General features: G+C 38.5%; 1 protein-coding gene across 1 annotated transcript in view; it reads left to right on the top strand.

The window, feature by feature from the left end:
• MMP16 (matrix metallopeptidase 16) overlaps positions 1–24,621 on the top strand; it is a 205,363-nt gene that overhangs the window by 113,537 nt on the left and 67,205 nt on the right. The window contains exons 2-4 of the mRNA XM_075213754.1: positions 5,975–6,123; positions 10,561–10,680; positions 19,095–19,399. Coding sequence (XP_075069855.1) covers positions 5,975–6,123; positions 10,561–10,680; positions 19,095–19,399 — 574 coding nt within the window. The remainder of the gene's footprint in view (positions 1–5,974; positions 6,124–10,560; positions 10,681–19,094; positions 19,400–24,621) is intronic.

Raw genomic sequence — 24,621 nt, 5'->3', positions numbered from 1 at the left:
GTACCAGTGTCATTGCTGGACTATATGTGGGGAGCCCAAGTGTGTGTTATTCTGTCTGTAGTCGACAGTCGAGTAAGTGGTGTCTATGCTCTTACTATAGTGGGGGGAGATATCCAGAGGAATGGGACATGATGCATTTGATTGTCCATCTCATTTTCAACGTAAAGCAAAATAATCCCTCATATTCTCAAGGCCATGACTTTGTTCTTTGTTTAAGGCTTGTGTATGCAGTCTGTCTGTGTTTTATAGAAAGCAATGAACCCTATTGCAGTGCATTTTACTGGTTACATGGAGACATAGGGCCTGATTCCTTAAGACACGCAAAACAAACGTATTGTGCTTTTCTTTCTTTTTTTTATAAACGCACTTAATTCGGGCATGTGCACGTCCGTATTCAATGACAAGAAACATCTCTTGTTGAATAAGGGCTAGGTACACTCTGCCTGTACAGCACTTGCCGTGTTGGGACACGATACGCTGCAGGATATGTACAATACAAATGTGGAATATAAAGACCCAGCACATAAAAAAATTAAATTATTGTCATCTGTTAATAATATAGGCATCAATGAAGAAACATTTTGACAAAAAGTTTCTAGCATGAATACATGACCACCATCCCTGTCACTGACCTGTAGCTTATGCAAGTGATACAACTGAAAGACACGTACTTTACAGATCCCCAGAGCTTGAACTGCGCGCACTCCAACTTGGCGCGCCCTTACTATAAATTGACTACATGCATGCGCTGACGCAATTGCATACTTGCCTGCTCTCCTGGAATTTCTGGGAGGCTCCCAAATTTTGGGGTGTCCTCCCGGAAGAGTAGGCAAACCTCCCGGACCATGTAAAATGCCGAAGTTCACGGCATTGAATGGCAGCGGGCGGGGCTTAATCACGTCACTAAGCAATTTAGCGCCAAATACGGCACATATCAGCAATTACGATCCTTAGTGAATCAGGCCCATAGAATCTATAATATGCGACTTTTGTGACTTGTACAAAATGTCCTCCTATGTTTTGTCTAATTCTCTACATGTCTATCATGATAGACAGGATGTAATGCAAGGTACATCCCTAGTTAGATCTATATATAGGAATACAGTTTTGATTAAAAAGATGAAATCTGAGAGTAAAGGAAATATGATTGTTAGTGTAACTCTTTTGTTAGTTTGTAACTCTCAATCTACAAAAATGTATGAATAAATTGTGTCCTATTTAACACAGTGACAAATATATATCCTTAAATAGATAGCCAGATTGTTTTCATATAAGTAGAGTACAATGGTTAAGGATATGGTATACGGGTCTGATATTAAGAGAAACTCATGTCAAGTTGATGAACATTTGTAGGTATCTATAGAGGGCGATACACTTGCTATGAGTGCAGTTGTTGCTCTTCCATTATTTTAGCCAGCATAGTGAAGCTTCCAAGCATGGGGTTTGATATTACGATTTAACGCCAAATCTACATATTATTGGTTATATTATTGACTGCCCTTGTGGAAAAATTTACGTCATTAAGACCATCCGTACAGTTAAAACTCATACATGAGAACATAACTATACGATCAAGAATTTTTTTATACATTCCAGATATGATACTACTGGTTCTAGACACTTTAAGGGAGAACATTGAAATTCTCAACTTTGCTGAGAAGAACATTGCTGGGGTTATACAACTGACTAGAAGTGATGTAGATAGAACTGTTTTGAATAAATAAACCCAATTGCTTACAGTCCAAAGGGGCTAAACGAAACACTCAATATGTAATGCTTCCTTTGAATAGTTGATTTGTGTATTGAGGATTTATGTTATAGAGGCTGTATCTTTTATAATAATCGGATGATAGAACTTATATGATTAGAACATATTTAGAAGCAAGCTTACAGGCTAGTGAGAAATAGGAGTTTGCCTCATGAAGATAAGTGCCACTTACTGCATTGTGGCTCAGCCAGATTGCACTGTTGAAAAGTTCTTAGTGGGGTTATGTGATCCATGCAGGAGCCACAGGGTTTTTGAATATGGAAGGAGACTAAGGGGTAAATGTATCAAGCTGAGAGTTTTCCGGCGGGTTTGAAAAACCAATCAGATTCTAGCTATCATTTATTAAGTACATTCTACAAAATGACAGCTAGAATCTGATTGGTTGCTATAGGCAACATCTCCACTTTTCAAACCCGCTGGAAAACTCTCAGCTTGATATATTTACCCCTAAATGTGAATTTAAGTGAACTGTGTAGAGAGGTAGAATAGCCTAGGAAAGTTAAGACATATTTGATAAGCTTGCTTAAATAGGTGTGCTTTCAGGAAACACTTGAAAGTTTGAAAGCTATGGGGAAAGTGTTGTTATATGAGTGAGCGACTTCCTCATCGTTGGTGCACCCAAAAAAAGTTATATAACTGGGAATGGTAGCAGGTTGATGAGAGGTGCAGATCTTGGGCAGAGCAGACCGGAGAGGTTGAGTTGGGAGTTATTTTGAGACAATGGAAGAGACATATATTTTTTGCAATTGTGTCAATGGCATTTTATGTTAATAAACATTTATATTTGATTTGCAGGGAAAATTAGTCTAGCTGCTGCATATAAAATAGAATGTAGGGGTGAAAACCTGGTCAGGTGAAGACCAGTAAGAAGGGAGTTGCAATTGTCAATGCAGGAGATAAGGAGTCCATGAAGTATAGTTTTATGTAACAAATACATATTCGGGAAATGTTTCTTAGATTTAACAGGATTTGGATATAGACTGGATGTGTGAAACAAAGGACAGTTCTGGGTCAAGGATAACACCTTGGCATTGAGATTGAAGTGTAAGGTTTATTATTGCATTGTCCACAGATATAGACACATCACGTAGGCAGCTTCTGATGACTAGTGGGAATATTATTAGCTCAGTTTCCAAAAGACTATGTTTAAGGGGCGAGAGAATAACACAGGCCAAGACAGATGGTGAGAGATCCGGCGAGGATACATTTGGGTATCATCCACATAGTGCTGATACTGAAAATAATTTTCCAAGAAAAGTTGTATAGATAGGAGTGTAGAGGAGCTAACACGGAACTTTGGGCTACTCCAACTGAGTAAGGAAGCAGAGAGGTGGTTTATTCAGAGAAGCGAATACTAAAAGAGAGCTTTGATGAGTAGGATGTGTAACAAGATAGGACACTCCTGAAGCCTTTGGGAATGTATGAGAAGAGAGCGGTCTTTAAACATACAATGAAAACTCCTAGTTTCGCTATGCTTACAGGAAGTCGTATTTCAATAAATATATATATATATATATATATATATATATATGTATATATATATATATATATAATCTAATATATAAATGCTTAGTGGCGTCTGTCTGTCTGTGTGTGTGTAAAAAAAACAAAAAAACAAGTTGCAGCGCCACCTCCTGGGCAGAGTTATACACTGACCTACTAAATTCTTAGTGTGTGTGGGAAAAAAAAATCAAAAAGGGCTGAAATTTGGTAGGGCTCAAACTCATTTTCGTGAGGTAATTTTACCTCATGAACACACATGTGTAGAGGCATGCGTTGGTGTGTGTGTGTGTGTGTGGAAAAAACTATTTTCTCAGAAAGGGCTCATCCAATTGACCTGAAATTTGGTATATTGACATTATTTGACAAAAAAATTAGAATAGTCAAGTCAGTTAACTTCCATCATCCCCCCTTCCCCCCGTGGGAGGGGTAGTAAAGGCTAAATTTACGAGTTGAGGGGTCAAACTCATTTTCGTGAGGTAATTTTACCTCATGAACACACATTAAAAAGGCCGCTTGCGTTGGGAAGTAACGCTCTTCCACTGAGGAGGCCTGGGCTAGGTCCAAATGCATGACAAGAACCTTTTTAAGACCTTAAATAGCTTGATTTGACTAGAATGCATGAGTATCATGCACATGTTAACTTGTATATATATATATATATATATATATATATATATATCTACTATATAGATGCCTAGTGGCGTGTGTGGAAAAAAAAACCAAGCTGCAGCGCCACCTGCTGGGCAGAGTTATACACTGACCTATATATTTCTCGAAGGAGAAGTGTCAGTTGGGAGTGGTTGGTGGTTGCCGGGGGTGACAGTGGGGAGTTTTTAACACCTTAAGTAGCTTGATGAAGGATGTGGCGATGAAGATGAAGGATGAGGTGATGGAGAAAAATGATGAGGTGGTGACATGTGGACAAAACCACGTTAAAAAAGGGCGCTTGCGTCGGGAAGTAACGCTCTTCCCCTGAGGAGGCCTGGCCTAGCCCCAAATGCATGACAAGAACCTTTTTAACACCTTAAGTAGCTTGATTTGACTAGAATGCATGAGTATCATGCACGGGTTAACTTGTGTATATATGTATATATATATATATATATATATATATATATAACAGTCAACCTAAACACATGGTGGAGGGGAGGCAAGAATATGAGATGTGGGAGGACCAGGATTTGGTGATATATTAGCAGCTACTTGAAGCAGAAGGAAAGATAATTGTAAAATGTGTGAGCTTTTATTATCTGGTGACAGTTTGAGGATATTACAGATAGACTGTGCACAAAGTATAACATAAGTTATACCATACTTACCAACTTTTTCCAGTTGGTGTCCGGGAGACTCTCTGTTGCAGGTGGCCGTGTGGGGGGCGGGGCTCCGAAATTGCGTCATTTTGGCCCCGCCCCCTTGACGGAATGACGCAAAACTCGTCATTTGACAGCGGGGCGGGGCCAAATGCCATAATTCACGGAGAATCGCAGCGTTTTGGCCCTAATGCAGGCAGAAGCGGGAGATTGCCACACTCTCCCGGGAGTCCGGGAGACCCACTCGAAATGCGGGAGTCTCCCGGACATTCCGGGAGAGTTGGCAAGTATGAGTTATACTTAATTATATTACAGTTTAATTCTGGGTGTGTGGTGAGTATTTAATCCATGATATTTTCGTAAAACAGTCTACCTGATGAAGGACCTGTGTACTGGAAAACATATTGTTCCTATGTGTACATACATAATATAACTAAAAATAACTCAAGATCACATAACCCAATTTCTCCATTACTTCTCAGGAGGGAAGTAATATTCCTGGATAGTTACATGCTATTCAATATTGATATAATTGTTAAAATGCTAATTTATTTGTAGCAATGGACTGATCTTTAATTCTATAGTTTAATCAATAGTCACATTTAGAATTTTTCTTTTTTTAATTATTAGATATCTCATTATGTAATTTTTTTTTTTAGCTTTGAATCATTATGTATCATTGGGCACCTATGGTCAATATCCATTTTTTTTTTCCTTTTTGACTTGTCAGGATTGAGAGTTTGATCATTTTTCACCTGGTATATCTTTCTATTTATTTTTTATTTTCAACCATGCATTCTACCTCATTGCTAAAATGGGAATCTTGTAGGCAGCTCAGAATGTTTACCCAAACCACACACTCTCATTCTGATTGCTAGGGGATTGGTCATTGCTTGCTCCATGATTGATCACTGAGACAAGCAGCCTAGCTGGGAGGAGGGGAAGCAAAATTGTAATGTAAATCAGGAGATCAGTTTTCGCTGGGAATAGGATTCAGCCAGCGAGCCAGGTTTAGGGCATCATGAAATGGGTTTCATGATTGTACATGGCCTGAACGCATGAATATGTCTGCACATGTGACAACTTTGCAGCAAGTATGATTAATCTTGTACTTCACTGGAGGTAATGTATATGTAAAGGCCGAGCCTAATCACAGCAGACAATCAGGACACTAATGGATTAGTGGATAGGTTGGCTGAAATCGTGTGTTTCAATCCATTACATGTGCTATTAATATATTACAGCTCGTGGGGATTGTTGCAGAACTTTGCTTAATATTTGAATATTTTTTTATGCTTGCTATTGTTTGTTTGTTTGCTCTCTTGTTAGTTTGATTTTTTTTCTTTAAATCACACTAGCATTAAATTAATATTTCTGTTTTGTTTATTCCCAGGTGTGGTTGCAAAAATACGGTTACCTTCCACCAACAGACCCCAGAATGTCGGTATTGCGCTCTGCAGAAACCATGCAATCAGCTATAGCTGCTATGCAGCAATTTTATGGCATTAATGTTACAAGAACAGTTGATGAATTCACAATTGAGTAAGTAAATGCTTCAGTATACTGTAAGTTATATAGACATTAGGTCAGCTGTATGCCTCCCACATTATTTTATTCTCATAAAAATAAAGCATAGAAAATTTGTAGGGACTGTTGGTAAATGACGCAGTAGCGTTGAGGAGTGTTACCGCACCAGAAACATGGCTGGTTCAGGGATCAGTCGTCAGCTTGCTTTTGACAGGTACATGAAAAGATGTAGACTTCTAGGAGCAGACGCACACACTTTTTCCTTATAACTGTTCTTTTGTACCATCTCCCTGGTTCTCATGTTCCTGATGGAGGGTCAGGGGGACGAGGCACCCTTTTCACAGCAGTTGATTGGGCCATCCTAATCTCAGGGGAGTTACTAGAAGAGAGGGAGTGGTTCAAGAAAGACAGAGACCCCCTGCTGTCCTGACTACCATGAAACATTGGGATGTACATTTGACGTACAAAGGAGGATAATCCCAGCAAAAGCATATACCTCCCAACATTTAGAATCACAAAATCAGGACAAAATACACCCAGCCACCCGTTTATACCAAACCCCAATCATAAATGCTCAAATTTGGGTAAAATTCCACTCGCTTTTGGTTAATCGCCGCCCCTTTTGCAGCACGAAAAATTGTATGTCATGCCAAAATTTGGACAGTTGAAGGGGTATGTAAATGTCTTTAAGCACAGTCTGATTTTGCATTTAACCCCTGGGTGGATTTTGTACACCAGCGTGGGTAGAGAGCTGTCCACCACCATACAAGATGACGTTACACAGGCCACATGGTGAAATAATTTGAGGAGCAGTGGTGATGAAAGGAGATTTCCAGTGGTTTCCCTCATACTTCCAATCTTATCCACATCTCTCCACTACCATCAAGGCATTGCCTGACCATGAGCTATGACTTCCAATTGATAGGCTACGTTTGTATGGCTATTAATTCAGCCTGTGAATGGATATCCCCAGTGTGGAGGTGCAGGGCAATTTTCAAAATTTCTATTCTACCTTTAATCTATTAACCTTTATGACTTATGTCTGTATATTTGGCAAACCCAGTTTAAGTGCTACTTACAGACTCTTCCCCTGGGATACAGCCTGTGCTCTCTATCCTCATATCCAGACTGTAGTCTGACAGCTCTCACACATTTTCTCTTTCAGTTTCCCTGAATATATCTGCTCTACCATGAAGTCTTTTAAATCCCTTAATGTGTTTGAAAATGTATTTCTAAGCCATAATGTGTTCAGCTCAGCATACATGCAAAGTCAATTATGATACAATTATTCTAGGAAATAGTCTAATTTCAAAGAGTGATAACTGCCAGGTCTTTTTGAGCTAGAAAAACAGGCAATATTTTCTGTGCAATATTTAGCCAACTTATCATTACATTTGTACTCACTCTGAATCACCGCTGAATTCCATGCCTGTACAATAGCAGACTCCCTGTTTCTTTGTATATTTAATATAGTCAAGGAATTGCTCTGTGTCTTTTCATATCCAAACCTACATATTTTCCATAAATTAGGTTGACATTACATCAACTTGTACTTTAGCCATGGGGCCCTTTCTGCACCTACATTCTCATTGCTAAATACAAAAGTTATCTTATTACTTATTCCTTATCCCAAGATCACTAGAACACACAGTAAGTTTATTGGAAAGTGAAGAAATTACATCAACTCAAGGTCACTTTATATTATGCATCTTTAATGTTCCTACAAAGGCATACTTGCTGGAGGGGTTGGCTCTAGACTTCGAAAAAGAGTGTCCAGCCATAAAACCTTGTCATTATCCACCCCAGATTAAATAAAGTGCATTGGTTCATTTCTTACATTGCTATTGCATTGCTCCTAAAAAATGTCAGTGACTTAATCATTTCAGAGCAAACCTGACACATTGCAGTTTTGATAAAAGGACAAATTGGGGATTTGCCCAGGGTGAACCAACAAAAGTCCATAGCATCAATTTTTTTTAAATGTATGATCGGGACAAACGTGCTGTGAACTGGACATACCTGCCAATTTCCTGTCCCAAGGGACAAAGCTGCCCCAATAAGGATGTAGGACAGAGCCCTCAAATCGTCAGAATATTATACAAAACAGTTAATTCTGATGGCAACTATAAAATGAAATTACTGTTTCTGGTGGGAGGTATGTAAGACAGACCCAATTCAGTTGGTTTTAAAAATACTTAACTCACACCCTCCATTTGCCACTGGTGAAAATTGGAATACCTGCTGGCTCTTTGAGCTTCTTTCAGCCTGAGCCACGATTGGCTGTGAGTGGTGCTTGCAGAGTAAGTAGGTTATCACTGCACCTGGGGATCATATTAAAGTTCTAGTTTCCTCTATCTATGTTCCATCGTGTTCCACCATGGCTCGATAACCATCCAGTAACTTTAATTGCTTGTATTAAAAAAGTGATTCCTGCAATTGTAATGCTCAATGTTAATAAAGTGACACATTTCACTTGTTTAATATATAACATTAACATTGATGTTAAGTACCTTTTAAGCAACTATCATATAAAAATCATTATCTCATTTTCAAAATCTCTCTGAAGGGGAGACAAGTATGGTTGCCGGAACAGGTTTAGTTATAATAACAATATAAGGTATGTGTCGGTATGGAAGCAATTATATTTATAACAAATATAGTTGCTAGAATCACATTTACAAACAAACAAATACCTCTCTCAGTTGCTTTCCATGGCTTTTAATCCTTTCCATACTTCTCATTGTTATGTACTGTGTAGGAAGCCTTCTGTGGTCATGTGATGGCAGAAGATGGAGAAGGAGGTAGAGGACTTTACAGTGCACATACAGACTGAGTTAAGAGGGTGTACAAAAGCCTCTCCGCTCACTACACCCCTTTGACATGTTGTTATAATTGCCACATTAGTCATGTGACACTGTGCAAATCCTGCACAATTATAAATCATTCATTGCAGTCTGAAGAAACAAACCAAGGAAAAATGTTTATTACCAAGTTTTTTCTTACACCCTGCCACAGCTATTTATGTTAAACAGCCTTTATTCATAGGATTGCTGTTTTAAAATATTAGTCATTGAAATTCTTACAAGAAACTGTACAGCTGCATGCAATTGAAGTGTCGTCAATGTCTATAATATTCTAATCCATTGTAACAAGTTATTATGATAAAATGTAATAGTGTTCTGTTTTTTTTTTTTGTTTAATTTCTCTTCCTGCTTCCATTCCTTGATGTAGTCAAATCACAATGAGGTGAGGACTCCTGTTACTGTATATTTGTCATGCATTTCAATAGCTGTTCTCTTGTTACAAACTGACTACTTCAAGATCAGCCAGAAAATAGATACTAATGTTGCATTTAGGTACAAAATTTGCATTAAACCAGCGTAACTGGTCAGACACGTGTTTTCATTGCCGAACTTGTGTTAGTGAGATGAAAGGTAATTGTTGATTGGTTGAATTTAGATGCGAAATTTGCACTGAACTACACCAATAATATTAAATGAGCCATTGTATATTTTATCAAGGTGTCCATTGCAAATCTACACCCATCTGAGAACCAGAAACAACAATGTAGAGGAAAGAGGGATCTTGGAGGAGGTTTTGCTGCCAGACTATTAATCATGTCACTAAATAATCACTGTCACCAAATGCTGTATTAGGTGACAATACAGTGATAACCTCTGCTGTAGAGGAGCGTTGGATGCATGTGAGAGGAGGGAGGTTGTCTTTGGTAGCAGTTTATAAGGGCGTGGCTACGGGGAGAAGGTTCCAAATTGACTGTACAAGGGGGAGGAGTCAGAGTTACAGGAGCCCAACTGTTATATACTGATGTCAGAGCTCTCTGATTATAAAGTCATTTTCAGTAACACACAACATTCTCAATTGGGAATTGTAGACAGATCTGCCCACACACTTGATCTACAAAAAACATTCCCCAAATGTGCCAATGCCACGCCCATTTCCATCGAGGCCAAACTCCTTTCTTGGCCAACTGCATTTCTTTTGACCTTCTTCTAGATACATCAGAACTAATACATATACTGTAATATGCAAGTGGCATCAATAAAGTATAAAGTCTGTGATGACATATGCCTGTGATCATAACTATGGTTATTGAACTTTTCTGTTAACTATTATCATTAGGATGTGTAATATGGATACATTATCCACTAAGTTTTGTATTAAATAAATTGTATCTTTTCAAATAGTATACCTACACCATCAGGTTACTCGTTGTTCTACTCAGGCTACATCTCTCTCAATTTTCAAAACTATAACATTCAAAATATTTTATTAGTTCACAACAAGGCAGAATGTTAACGCAGAATCTACTTGTATTATATGAGGTCTCATCCTAAAAGGAACAATGCATTAAATGCCCGTGACCATCTCCTATGAGGCCTACCTATGATGTCCCATGATTGCTTGTATAACAATTTTATTTCTTTATTTCAGCTGGATGAAGAAACCACGATGTGGCGTGCCTGACCAGGCAGGTAGTTCAAGATTTAGCGTTCGCCGAAAACGTTACGCCTTAACAGGGCAGAGGTGGCATCACAAGCATATAACATATAGGTAAGGAGAATGTATGGATTTCTTTATGGTGCGTTATTCCCTCTTGCGTGCAAAAGGTTTGAGCTGAGCTATGGAACGCACATTAGTGCAAAATTCACCATTCACATTAGGGTTTTTTGTTTGTGTTTTAATCTTTTGTTTAAAAAACATTTTAAATAATGTTTTAAACAAAACTATTTAAGTAATACATATTTTTTTTTTGTAATTTGAACACTCCTTTGAGGCTTGCCATTCGCATTTCAGGTCTTCTGGTTGCAATAGGAAACCACCAATTTAAACTTGAACTTGTTTGAGGTGGTTAGAGTATGAATGTGCGCCATGTGGCTCACCCATGCGTGAACAGGCTCGGACACTGCTGAGCAGCCTCAAACATGGTCGAACCTGTTTTAATCTCTTGCATTTCACAACCGCTTCAAGTAAACCATTGAAATGCCACCATTCTGAGCATCTCTACATGGTAGCATGGCTCCAAGCATGCGGTAACAGTAAACGATACTATCCTGGGGCAGCAATCACACTTATTTGCTACACAGGAGAGGGATGGGAAGGGTGTTTAAAAGTGGGCAGCACCTGTACAATTTGTACAATGTATATGATTAAAATTTGATAACACAAGCCATGTAACGTCATCAAATTGCCTAATAAAAATGCAGGGGCGTAAATTACATTATTATTTTGCACATAAGTTAAATACTGGCTGTTTTTTTTCATGTAGCACACAAATACTTGATAGCTTTATTGTTACACTGAAATTTAATGTTGATATCTAGGACATAACCTACCCCAACTATAAATCTGTCCCCACATTATAAATGTACCTCCCCCTCCAATGCAACATGGTTTTGTCAAGGTGCAAAATTACTCCTTTTTTTATGCATTGCTCTCCTTAATGACTCATGCCCTTTGTGTGTGTGTGTGTGTGTGTGTATATATATATATATATACACTGTGCAAAGCATCCTGCCATATTTAAGGGGAATAAAGGTCTAATCTGATCCGTGAAGACACCATTTACACCTACAGATAAGCTTAAAAGATTTTTTATCTGGTACGCACAATATATTGGTATGGTGTTGGTGTTCTAGAGTGCTTTTGATCTTTTTTCCTACTGATTCACCAATATTATCTGAGTGTCTATACACACTTGGTGATTAAAACTCTGGCTTGTGGTACACATCTCTGTATTATCGTATACAGTATTATACTATGTGGCGCCCCCTCCCACTTGTTTTGTTGTATGTATATATATATTGTAACAAAAGGAGGCATTTAGCTGGCAATATGCAGCGAAAGCAGGGAAGTAGAGTAAAACATTGGCACAGTTATGTACCTAGGTGGAGATTAAACCAGGTAAAAACATATGTGTAGTTTAAAATTGGTTTACTTACATGATTTAAAAGCTGCTTCCTCTCCGCAAACAGACAGGGTGGGTCTGATAGTCTAAACAGAGCCAGGGATGGGCGTTTCTTTTTAAAGAGAAGGTGGGTGTGTCACCTGTCCATCAAGCTAGGCCTGTGGGAGGAGTGTCAGGTATAAAGCCCTGCTTGTTTCATTGTTCAGGGAGATCAACGCTGGGCTAGCTGGCTGATCTGGACAGAGAGCTGGACTATGTATAGTAAGCGTTGAGGGTCCCCATAATTGCTGTGCAAGTATAAGGGGTCAAAACATTATTACCATCCCGACAATAAAGAACCATAAAAAGGAAGAAGTTGTACGCGTGTGCTTCTGCAGTAGCGGGCTCTTGCCACAATATATATATATATATATATATATATATACATACATATATATATATATATATATATATATATATACATATATAAATATGGGTTCGTTCGCTCACCAATGGTTTGTGTTATAATACTGTGGTTTTAGTTGTCACCAGAATAGGAAGCATCAGGTTACCACTTGAGGGGCACCATTAACATTAACCCGGATTTGTGGATTAGCCATCATTAGCCCTCACGGTGTACATGGCCTGGTGTTCAGTGGGTTGCTTCTGGTATGTTCGTTCCTCCCCATAAACTGGTGAAAACCTGAGATTTTAAATAAAAAGCTGCCACCATTTTCTCCCCCATCTGCTTTGTGTTGTCTCTATTATTGTGTGAGTGATGGTTGGGATATACTTAGGACAGAGAGGCAGATATTATCAACAATATTGATCAATCTGAATACAAACTTGCCTGAAGCAACAATAAAAATGCTTTGAAATTTGTCTGAGTTTCTGATTGGATCATTGTAGCCAGAGCTCTGGATGGGTAAAGACTCCAAGTTCCAGTTCATATCATGATAAACTAATGCTCTGATTGTGCCCAAGTTCAAATTGCTGATTGGTTAATGACAATACATTGCTGATAGGAACATTATTATAAGTGCTAAGATAATTATATGTTACTGGTGAATAAGGCAGATCTTATGAAAATTTTGGACAAGCACACATTTGATGTAAATTACTTGCTCATCTCTACATGAAATAAAAATATATATATTTTTGGGAAATAATCTGTAAAACAAATTTGTCAGATGAAATTACAAATCCCAAGTCCTCTGAATACAGTTAATTGCCTAAAAGGAAAAGTCTTGGAGAACATATTGAATGTGAATTACTATTTTGGTATTTGCCTGCAAGGCCAGAACTTGTGCTTTCACTGTAATGAGATTTTTATAGCTTTGGTGTGGATTTTAAGACAGTCTCTTAAAAAAAAATTGATTGACGCTTTCAAGGTAATTGCATTGAATCAACTAAAGCAACATGTTAGGCATTTCATTAGAAAGTGCTATCGTGGTGCCAATTGTTTTGCTCTTGTTAAATGATAGGCTTGGAGGTTTGATTGCTTGATCTCTTTGAAAACCTGGGCAAGGGTGAATACCCGGAAGAAAAATGTGCAGGTTATGTTAGCAAATTACCTATTAAATATGATTCTTAATGGTCAAAAAGGACAATTTTGAAGAAAGGTGCCAGTAAGTCAGGTACTAACTGGCTGTTTATAGTTTTAAAAGCTGAGCCCAGCAGTGAACAGTGGTAAGATGACACAACCCAATTCCATAAGTCTTGTTTTTCTCTGTGGAGGATAAATCATAGTTCAGATCTTATCTCTGAGGCTTTAATTCAGTGATGGGCAACCTGATATACTTATAAAGGCCAACCTTCAAACAGCTGTAAGTTCAAGAATAAACAAAAGTCTGGAAACGACTTTGACACGCCCATATAACTTAGTCCACAATGCCCCTCATTTGCTCCAACATTCCACTGCATGTCACTCATACCTCCCATTTGTCCAAAATAGCTCAACATGCCGCAGACCACAACAGGCCCCACAAAACTCCCACACATCCCAATCAGACATCGTTACATACCTCCAACATGCCAGTCAGACCTCCTCACATGCCTCCAACATGCCACTCAGACCTCCTCACATGCCTCCAACATGCCACTCAGACCTCCTCACATGCTTACTACAGGCTCCTCAAAACTTGCCCACACCCTCCTCAGACCCATAGGCAAACCAAGGGGAGGTTTCTAGTGCCTGGAAACTCCCCTCCAAGCCTGGGGCACTGTATAATTGAGGTGGCTGGACCCTGCTCCTGCTTCACACAGCTCTGCTTGAAAATGGAGAGCTGTGTGCACCTAACAGTAGTGCGCGCAGCATTGCCCATGTATATTATGGGGATAGGAAGAGTTGGAGAGCAGCCAAGCACTGTCTAAAATTATAACCACGCCCCCATGCATGCTGGTCATGCCCACTGGTGGCGTGGTGTGGAAACCCTCCTCTACAAATCCTGCGTTTGCCCCTGAGACCATCCCTCATGTGCCCATCAGACCTCCCTCACATGTACCTCACATGTCTCTCACACCCCCCTCACATGTACCTCACACCTCCTCCACATGTACCTCACACCTCCCTCACATGTCTCTCACACCTCCCTCACATGTCTCTCACACCTCCCTCACATGTATCTCACTCCTCAGCCACATATCTTCTCACACCTTCCCCAATTTAACATACTTTTATGGCACACTGCACTTCCTCCTCCTCCTCTGGTGTGCTACGTGACCTCCCTGTGATGTGCAGAGAAAATCATGTGACACAGAAGTTGGCTTCTGCTCTATAACTAAACAGAGAACAAATCCAAATTGGAGCAGTTGAGTAGGGACCGTGGGTGAAGCCCCATGGGCTCTCTGTTGCCCACCACTGCTTTTACCTGGAGGCATCCGTTTGGTGGGATGAACCAATATTTATAAGAATACAGCCTATCCATTCCCTACATCACTGAGGCTGGAGACACTTTGTGAATTGTATCTTCAGGAACATTAGTTCAAAGTAATTTTATTGTATAATGTACTGTTCACGTTCTCTGTTTGTTGCCCTCCTCAAATTATAGCATGTTCTCCAAGGAGATTAAAAATACACAGCCATCACTTATCAACTTAAGGAACATGTGTTACAGCTGATGTAGTGATTACACTTCTATCTGTGAAGACATCCCGCAGAGTAATAAACACGTTCAGGAAATCTAATAACGCTTTCTGCATGTGGCATTTTACTAAACACAAGATAAAAACACTTTGACTTGCAATTTCCAACACTGATTCATATATACATATTTATGATAGTGGATCCTTAACTTTAAAAAGCTTACAATTTGGGCAGATCAGTACCATAAATAATAAGAAGAAACCACTAGCATTGCTAAGGGCATGATAAAGACATTACATAGAGGACAATGGTGACATTTCCACCATTCTGTTATAAAATGTTATATCTTTTTTGTTTTTAAATTTTAAAACGCAGCGCGATCTATGTCTCACACATTGACGACTGCTACCAGTACAATAGAATGTATTGGCGCAATGTATCAAAAGAATATGGAAAATGTTAAGAAATGCTTCAATGAAGTGTGTCTAAAGCTCAAGTTGGTTTTTATGTGTTTTTATCCATGTTCCCAGCTCATATGTATAAATAAGCCCTAATACCTGTCTTCACTGAGTGCAGGCAAAGGTGTGGCTGTTATAAAACACTAATTCACATTGGAGTCTGCACAGATCCATAGCATCAATCTATGTCATGCTAGCAGAGAGGGAATCTTGCAGTATTAGAATGCAGGGGTTACAATCTAGAATCTTTGCAGTAATTGTAGATACTGGGTGTCATACTAAATAAAGCCAGGTAACATGCAGTCAGCAATGCAGACATACATATTGGATTAATTGCCTTTGTGCACATATGCAATTATAGTGCAGTGCAATCAGTGTGCTTGATACACTTCATTGCTCGCTGTATGCATACAAAGTTCTCCAGAAAGACCATATATTTACATTAATGGTCAAAGGCAAGAGTGAGTGCAGTGGAGACCTGCGATTGTTCTTGGATGTGGCCATTCTGTAGGAAAAGAAAGCGGTGAAAGTGATTGGCTGCAGTGCTCTTCAATTGGATTATTGACGAGAACATTGACTCTGTGTAGGAAAATATCTCCCTCGAGGATCACAATTTTAGGTACTTGATAATTATATGGACTCCACTTGAAAATACTCTGCCCACTTCTCATTTGGTTAACCGTTTGATCACCGCTGCGGCTTTGAATGGAGAGCGGAGAACAAGGGGACTGGGAAGGGTGTAAAAAATGTGGAGAGTGGGGGAAAGCTGATTTGGTGTGAAGCCTGAGGAGGTCATTGTTACCCTCCGCTGCCAGCTCGTAGATTCACTCCAGAGAGGAGGACCAACAAGTACAGCACACTGCCGGGGGGGTTGGGGGTGGGGGGGTCATTCCAGGAATTTTGGTAATCAAATCTCTTGAGTGGCAATTAACAAGTGCCCAATTTTATCTCAACCAAATTCAGTTGTGATATATATATATATATATATATATATATATATATATATATATACATCTATACATCTATCATCATCACCATTTATTTATATAGCGCCACTGATTCCACAGCGCTGTACAGAGAACTCATTCACATCAGTCCCTGCCCCATTGGAGCTTACAGTCTAAATTCCCTAACATACACACAGATAGACAGAGAGACAGAGAGAGAGAGAGAGAGAGACTAGGGTAAATTTTTGATAGCAGCCAATTAACCTACTAGTGTGTTTTTGGAGTGTGGGAGGAAACCGGAGCACCCAGAGGAAACCCACGCAAACACAGGGAGAACATATATATATATATATATATATATATATATATATATATATATATAAATATGTGTGTGTGTGTGTGTTCAGTATATACATTTGTAATCCACAGCAATTTATAAAGAGCATGTAATATGAACATAGGTATGTAGGTTAGATTATAAATATGTGTAGAAAATATATAACATTTAGTCAATAGAAGTATAATAAGTGCTTCCTCCCTCATGCACAGTGTCTACAATTCACGTATTCAGGCAGCGTTTCTTTCTAAGGTTACAAATTAACAAACCACGTCTAGAAAGCAGACAAACTGCAAAGAGATTAATGAAATAACCCAATGGGAAGCTTCTGGGGAAAAAAGAGAAACAGACAATGAAATCTATATTTGACTAGAAGCGATTCATTTATTTCAATAAGCCATACTGTGAGCTGGAAAGAAACAGCAAAGAGCCTTTATTCCAGCTTATGCTTTGATTGATGCCAGCTGGAATGAAAATATTCAGGTGTAACAAATCACAGAGAATGGTAAGCTTTTTATTTTTATGAGACCCTGACAAATTGTGTAGTATACCATAATTAGCTGATTAGGACGGCTTGTGTTTTTGGGAACCTGCATCTGAATGAATCTCACCAGTGAAGCTTGGAAGGCAATGTTAAATACCTTAACCATCTTTATCATCTGGGGCTTTTAATCTCTATGGCTCTCCTCTCCATTGTAAAAGGGTGGCATGTAAATGTTATTATCACAGACATCTTTATTAGAATGATGTCCTATGAAAAGTGACACAGCTACAGAGTGTCATGATGCTATAGTAACAATCATCCACATCGGATTATTTAAATGCACGCTTTGGAAAAAATAAATATAAATGGATATTGCAATATGCTTCATGAATAATTATAAGGAAGTGAAGTAGCTATTTATAACCTATAAAGATCGCCGGTTTACTCGTTATCTACAACATTTCATAGGCAAACGTTGGCCACAAGAGGGGATTACTATAGACTGGGAAAAAAAATTACAGATTAAACTGTGAAATAAATAAAAACTGATATGTTATTACAGATAAGTGTCTGTTTCTTTGATTAAATATGTTGTTTTAAAATATTACTGAGATTACAGGCAATGTGCGGTCCCGTTTAAAGGTTGCATTAGAGGGCCGCCCATGCGGAAACTACAGGTTGCCTATCACTGTCCAACGCCATAATAACTGTGAATGTTACAGAATTTGCTGGCGATATTTAAATAAAAGTTGATGATGATGATAATTAATTATTCCTCATGTCCCTAAATGGAAAAATACTCTGTCCAGTTCTATCTACAACCAATGAAATGTCTTAAAAATATGTTGAATTAAAATAGTGTTTCAAAGTTTCAGGCACAAGATTACGCCAGGGATAGATCCTCATCACCTTCATTGGGATTGACACACAAAGGATGTGAGACCTGCTGAGATCAATGAGTTGAGCAAACCACAGTTAGACAGACTGTTCATTGATTCCTGGAGCCAGATGAGATTGATCATGCCAGATAATTAAATATAGGTTTTTTTTTGTTGAAAATCATAAAACACAGGAAAATTACTGCCTAGAAATTCGGTTATTATTGTTTTATTTTTATTTGTCTTTTGTGTTTGGATAGTGAAGATTTTTTTCTTGCTCAGTTATATAAGTTGTGATTTACCATTTTAGGCTGCTGAAAATAAAATAAAATATTGACATACAGTACTATATGAATGCCAAATTTACAGTTTTTGCCCTATGAAAGCGTTAAAGGAATATCAAGTTGCCTATTCAGCTGAAATCTCAGGGAGACTCCCAAATTTCAGGGAGTTCTCCTGGAATCCCGGGAAACTAAGTTGCTATCCTGGATCCTGCCTTCTTTTCTAGTTAATAGGGGGGCCTTAAAGATGCAACTCCTTCATCAGGCCGAGCTGGGTGGGTCCTGATGGCGCAATCTAGCCCTGTACAACTGTATAAAAAGTATTTAGTAACTTTTGCTATGACTATGCCAGTACAGAATACCGTATCTAGGTAAATTTTATAGTGTAAAATGCAGGAAATTGTAGTCTAAGAAAAAAATGAAGATTCCAGAAAAGTTTAAAATCAGGTTCTGCAAAATCTTAAAATACAATAGCTTTATGCTACATAATGTGACTGTATTATTGTCAAGGTATGGCAACCTGTACCCAGGTCTGTAATTGTTATAACATTCTTTTATTACAGGTTCATGATTTAGCTGTAATATATATGATCATGTGTTTTGTTTCGTAGTATAAAGAACGTCACTCCAAAAGTGGGAGATACCGAAACACGTAAAGCCATTCGCCGTGCCTTTGATGTTTGGCAGAATGTAACTCCATTGACATTTGAAGAAGTCCCCTACAATGAATTAGAAAATGGCAAACGGGAAGTGGACATTACCATTATCTTTGCATCTGGTTTCCATGGAGACAGCTCCCCATTTGATGGCGAGGGGGGGTTTCTGGCACATGCCTATTTCCCAGGACCTGGAATAGGAGGCGATACACATTTTGACTCCGATGAACCTTGGACCTTAGGAAATCCCAATCATGATGGTAAGATTCTATCTACTTTCCTTTCTTCAGTCTTGATTACTCTTTGGATGTTGTCCTCTTTTGTCACAACTCCTACAACATGTAAAGTATATTTACATCCAGAATTATACTTTTTATTTAATTTCTAATGATCTAGATGTAAATGTGTTTGTTCAGCTTTGAGGAAGTTAAAATATTTTCAAGAATGGAATAGTATCACAGCCTATCAATTAAATGGTCTTTAAGCTACATCCAGGAGATCGTTATTTGACTGAAGCAGAAAAAACACCCTGGGGTGCTCACCAGGAATTTGTAACTAAAACTCTGGGGCACTCTTACAACACCACACAATTTGAGGATGTTCTATTCTATAAAGTGTAAAGGGGACTTCTACCCCCAGCTGCTAGAATCTTAGAGGTATATTATATTTCAAATTTTCTTGGCTATATTGCCTGGATAATCATGAGTGTATGTATGGTACCCAGTGCCGTAGCTAGACATTTTAGTGCCCTGGGCGAGACAGGGCACCAGCGCCCCCCATCTACATGGGAGTGGCACTTGACAAGTGGGTGTGGCCAATCTAATATATGGGTGTGGCTAGCACTTTACTGAAAGAATTATGTTACACATATTTGCAAATGATGATTATATATATATATATATATATATATATATATATACATACACACACACACACACATATACATACAGTGGTGATATTGAAATAAATTAACAACCAGCTCTCTGCCCTAATGACCATTTAAAGTATGTAAAAAATATATAGAGAAAGGTATTCTAATATTTCATGCACTTAGTACTCAAATAAGAATGTGTCTGTGGGAGTGATGTAAATGAGTTCTCTGTACAACACTGTTGAAGAAATTCATAAGTTTAGTTGTTTTATGTAGAGGACAAAGTATATATTTATTTTACATAAACTGTACTGGAGGAGGGGGAGAGAGAGAGAGAGACAAGTAATAATAGTTACAGTAGTTTTGGATATTAGTTACATAATGTATTTATTCATAAAGGGCCACTGTTGCAGGTGGTGAAGATAAAAAAAGTATTTAAAAGTGTTTGCATGGGTTTAAAAGCTGATTTAGAAGGTAATTCAGTTTAAAATATAAACTGATGTAAAATAAGAAAGTGACCTGTAGTATAGGGAAATTTGGATTTTTGCATATGAAACGCAAACTTGCATTTCAAATGCTGAACTTCCTGTCAGTGGAACGCGTTCCACTGCGGTACTTGAGGGCAGAAGCACCAAGCTCTTGTAAGTTAATGTTAATCTCTCTCTCTCTCGCTCTCTCTCTCTCTCTCTTCAGCCCTTAAGCGGAACTTAAGGGCTGAAGGTATGGAGGCAGGTAGCGGGCGGCTATTGCGCCCCCTTGGCCTTGCGCCCTGGGCGACGGCACCGCCCGCACCACCCTCGTTACGGCCCTGATGGTACCTCCTAAAATGGTCTTGGGTTTGGAAGACTGCTAGCTTGGGTTCATGGAAAAATAATTTGCTGCAGTTTTCCCTTAAAGTAAAGCTGTCACCACAAATATTGATTCATACAAATTATGGTATCTATGTTCTTTGTCTCCTCCATGTCTTATAACTGTGGCCTTTTTTTCTTTTTGAACTTGTGGGTTATTTTATTTCACACTGGAATGTATTAGATAAGTAGAAGTCAATATTGCCTGTGCCTCTAATTCTGGGGCGCTGTTCTGAGTACACAGACATGGGGGTATACTTACTAAACTGCGGGTTTGAAAAAGTGAAGATGTTGCATATAGCAACCAGTCAGATTCTAGCTATCAATTTGTAGAATGTTCTGAATAGATGATAACTAAAATCTGATTGGTTGCTATAGGCAACATTAAAAGTTTTACAAACCCGCAGTTTAGTAAGTATACCCCATGATGTCAGTACGGGTCGTTAAGGAGGAACAGATACACTATGGCAATGCATATTTAATTATTAGACTGCTAGCTGGTTGCAAACATTTATCAAGAATGTCAAAAAAGATTGACACTCAATTTTCTGAATTCTATGAAAGAATAAAATTGAAGACTGTATAATATTATTTTACATTTTCTCAAGCATCTGCCATGCAGCATGTTAAAATTAAATGACATATGTTTTATTGCGACTTTCCTGTTCAATAAATCATCCACCAACTGAATGAATTGAGATAATAATAAGAGTATTGCTAGATGGTACTTTATGTAATAGGATTTTGTATTCTTTTGTTTTTTTGTTGTTTTTATTCAAATTCTATATTTTAGTGTTCTACAATTAAACTTAAAGTGAACCTATCATTGGAATTTTCTAAATTAAAAATCATTTTCTCTCCTTCGTTCTCCCAGTAGAGGGCCCCTCTGCACTGTATGTGATAGCACTGCCCACTTGTTATCTCCCCTCCTCTCCTGACTATAAGAAGCACTGATAGGGCTGATGTACAGGATGTAGGCTGGATCTGGAATGACTCATATCATCCTATGCGACTTATTAATATGGCAGTTGGGCTGATTGAACAGAATGACTACAGTGCCAGCCTCTCTCCTTTATATATCTTACAGTACTTATTACTTAATACTGGTCAGGTTTGGAGAAGGGGAGAACTAAGTTGTTCTTTGATGCAAATCAAATGCACTTTGTAAATGAGGTAGTACTTATATGGCACCACGAATCGGATAGATGCTTGCGGGAAGGGTATTGCTTTGTTAATGCTAATCAAGGTTTCATTTACGATGATTTGGCTAGTGAGTCAGTGTTGTAGGTAGAGCTTCCTGTGTACTAGTGAAAAAGCACATGCACCATCTTTGCTGCCAACACGTTTACCAACACCTTCCCTCATATTATGCTGTACTAATTCTCTGCATATAATTTAGACTCCACTGTCCAATATATATTCCAAGTTCATTATTTATTTAGTCACCCTTGCCCAGTATACCATGCAGTGGCGCATTGCCCCTTATATAGTACAACTCAAGTTGGCCATCTTCGCCTTGTTGCAAATGTGCACTTTGCCATTACTGTTGGTACTTCTCTGTCCTTAATTGCATTATTCTGTTTATGTTGTTTGGATTTTTCATTTTACATAAACAAAGGAAGCAATATTTACTTATAAAATGCAGTTACCACATTAGTGATCCAGACATTTACTTTTATTGTCTAACATGCACCAGATCAGTCAATTGCTGATTGCTTTCTATGGCATTTCCAAACTTTGTTAGTTAAATAGCCACTTTCTGTTTTATTGGAAATTTATAGCAAAAGGTATATAAATAAATTAAATTATATATAGTTTACCTTTAAAGAAAGAGCACAATTGAAGGTGCTGGTTGACTTTGCGGTGTGAATCATGGCTCTTGCATTAGGTTGTTAACTTGTCATAATAGTTCTACCTTCCTCTTCTGTATAGTTCTATATTGTGTCTGTAGTTCTTCCTCTCAGTTGTACTGGTGACTTGAATTGATTACATGTTTACAGCAGTGATAGGCAACCTGATTCAAGGACTGCATGGGGGTCCTCTAATCTTAAAAAAGGGTGGCACGTTGCCCTAAAACGCAGAAATGAAAAAACGTCCCCAAACTGACTTTCGAACCCAACGTCAGCCATTTACTCATCCCAAAAATTCTCCAAATGCCAATCACTTTCCACATGCCAGTTTGACACCCTACTTGCACCAAAGCTCCCCCATGCCCTCAAGCTCCCACTTAGAAAACTGTCCTCACATGGCACTTAGACTTCCTACTTGCCACAAAATGCCACCATGTGCCTGTCAAAGCGCTGCTTGCCGCTCAGACCTCAGCTCTCTGCTCTCCCTCTGTGATGTGTAACCTCCCTACAAGCTGGCTGCTCCGTTCATGTACAGTCCTAATCTCTGCGTTATGACGTGCTGAGCTTCACCTATGTCCCTACCTCGTATTCTATAAAAGTTGGGGCTACGGCTGAATCTCAACAGGACATAAAGCTAGATCCGGAGCATTATGAAACAGTTGCTGCTTCCTCCATGTCAGCTCTCACTGTCACCAGTGCAAATCAATGGCGTGACAGGTTCAAGTGGCCGTTTTATTATAAAATATGTTAGAACTGTTTCTTAGCATTGCCAACAGTAACTCTTGAACAAAGCATCTCTCAGTCCTACTATTACCCCTGTTTCACTCTGCAAGTTCAATCATATGTATGTATTTATTCCATAAGTATGGAATTCTTACTCCCGGAATGTCCTGGAGACTCACAAATTTCATGGAGACCTCCTGTGGCAGTAAGCCACCCTAGAGCATCCTGCCCGCTTCCCTAATAAAGTAGCAGGACAGGGGCCTTGATGAAGAAATTAATTGGAGGGTCTCCTGGAACGTAGAAATAAACAGTTGGTTTATTCTAAACAAATATCTAAGTCCTTCTAAGAGACATATGACACGTCTCTTTATCCCACATTTTCAAAACATTGTATTTGACTTATCTTTGGCTTATGTAATGCATAAAAATCCTGCATAAAAATAAGCTGCAATAAAGATTTCAAAATATTTATTTTCCGCTTCTATTTTTAAGCAAACAAGTCCTGATAGCGGAAATGTAGAAATCTATTTTTACATGGATAAATGATTCTTTGTCTAATTTCTACAGGCAAAAAATACTTGGCATTGTTTTTCAGATGTTTACTTCAATGACTCTCTTGATAGATAATAACAAATGTGCAGGAAATGATGCCAGAACTACAAATAATGCTCTCTGTTTTAAACTCTTTTGAGCTTGTTTTCACAATTAAAGTGTAAGTGGTTTTCTAAATGCTCAAAATAGAAGTGTTGTAGGATTGGATGCTGTTTTCTACTCGTCAGACAAGTACACCTGGTTGATGTGCAAACCATTCCATTACACAGTATGCAGTATACATTACAGCTTCACACTAAGGGGGGTATTCAATTGTCTGCAGTTTTTAACTGCAATAGCGACCGTTTTTTAGTTAACGCAGCGCAAAAACTTGTGCAATTCAATTGTAAAAGAGGGATCGCTGCCCCCGCACGTTAATCATTGTGTTTGCGAGTTTTTAGGGGAGTGAAGGGGAGTTTTAACGTGGTCATGTTTAGCACAAAAAAAAAGGTTTTGCATACATTTTCATACATTATATTACATTACACATTGATAATATCTACATTACAGTACTTTCTTTAGCATATTTTTTTATTGAACTATTTTTTACCATAGAATCATCTATACCATGTCAAAACACATTACTGCATTCATATTTG

The sequence above is a fragment of the Mixophyes fleayi genome, chromosome 5 (genome assembly GCF_038048845.1).
Source record: "Mixophyes fleayi isolate aMixFle1 chromosome 5, aMixFle1.hap1, whole genome shotgun sequence".
Lineage (NCBI taxonomy): Eukaryota > Metazoa > Chordata > Amphibia > Anura > Limnodynastidae > Mixophyes > Mixophyes fleayi.
This window is presented reverse-complemented; position numbering and strand designations above follow the sequence as displayed.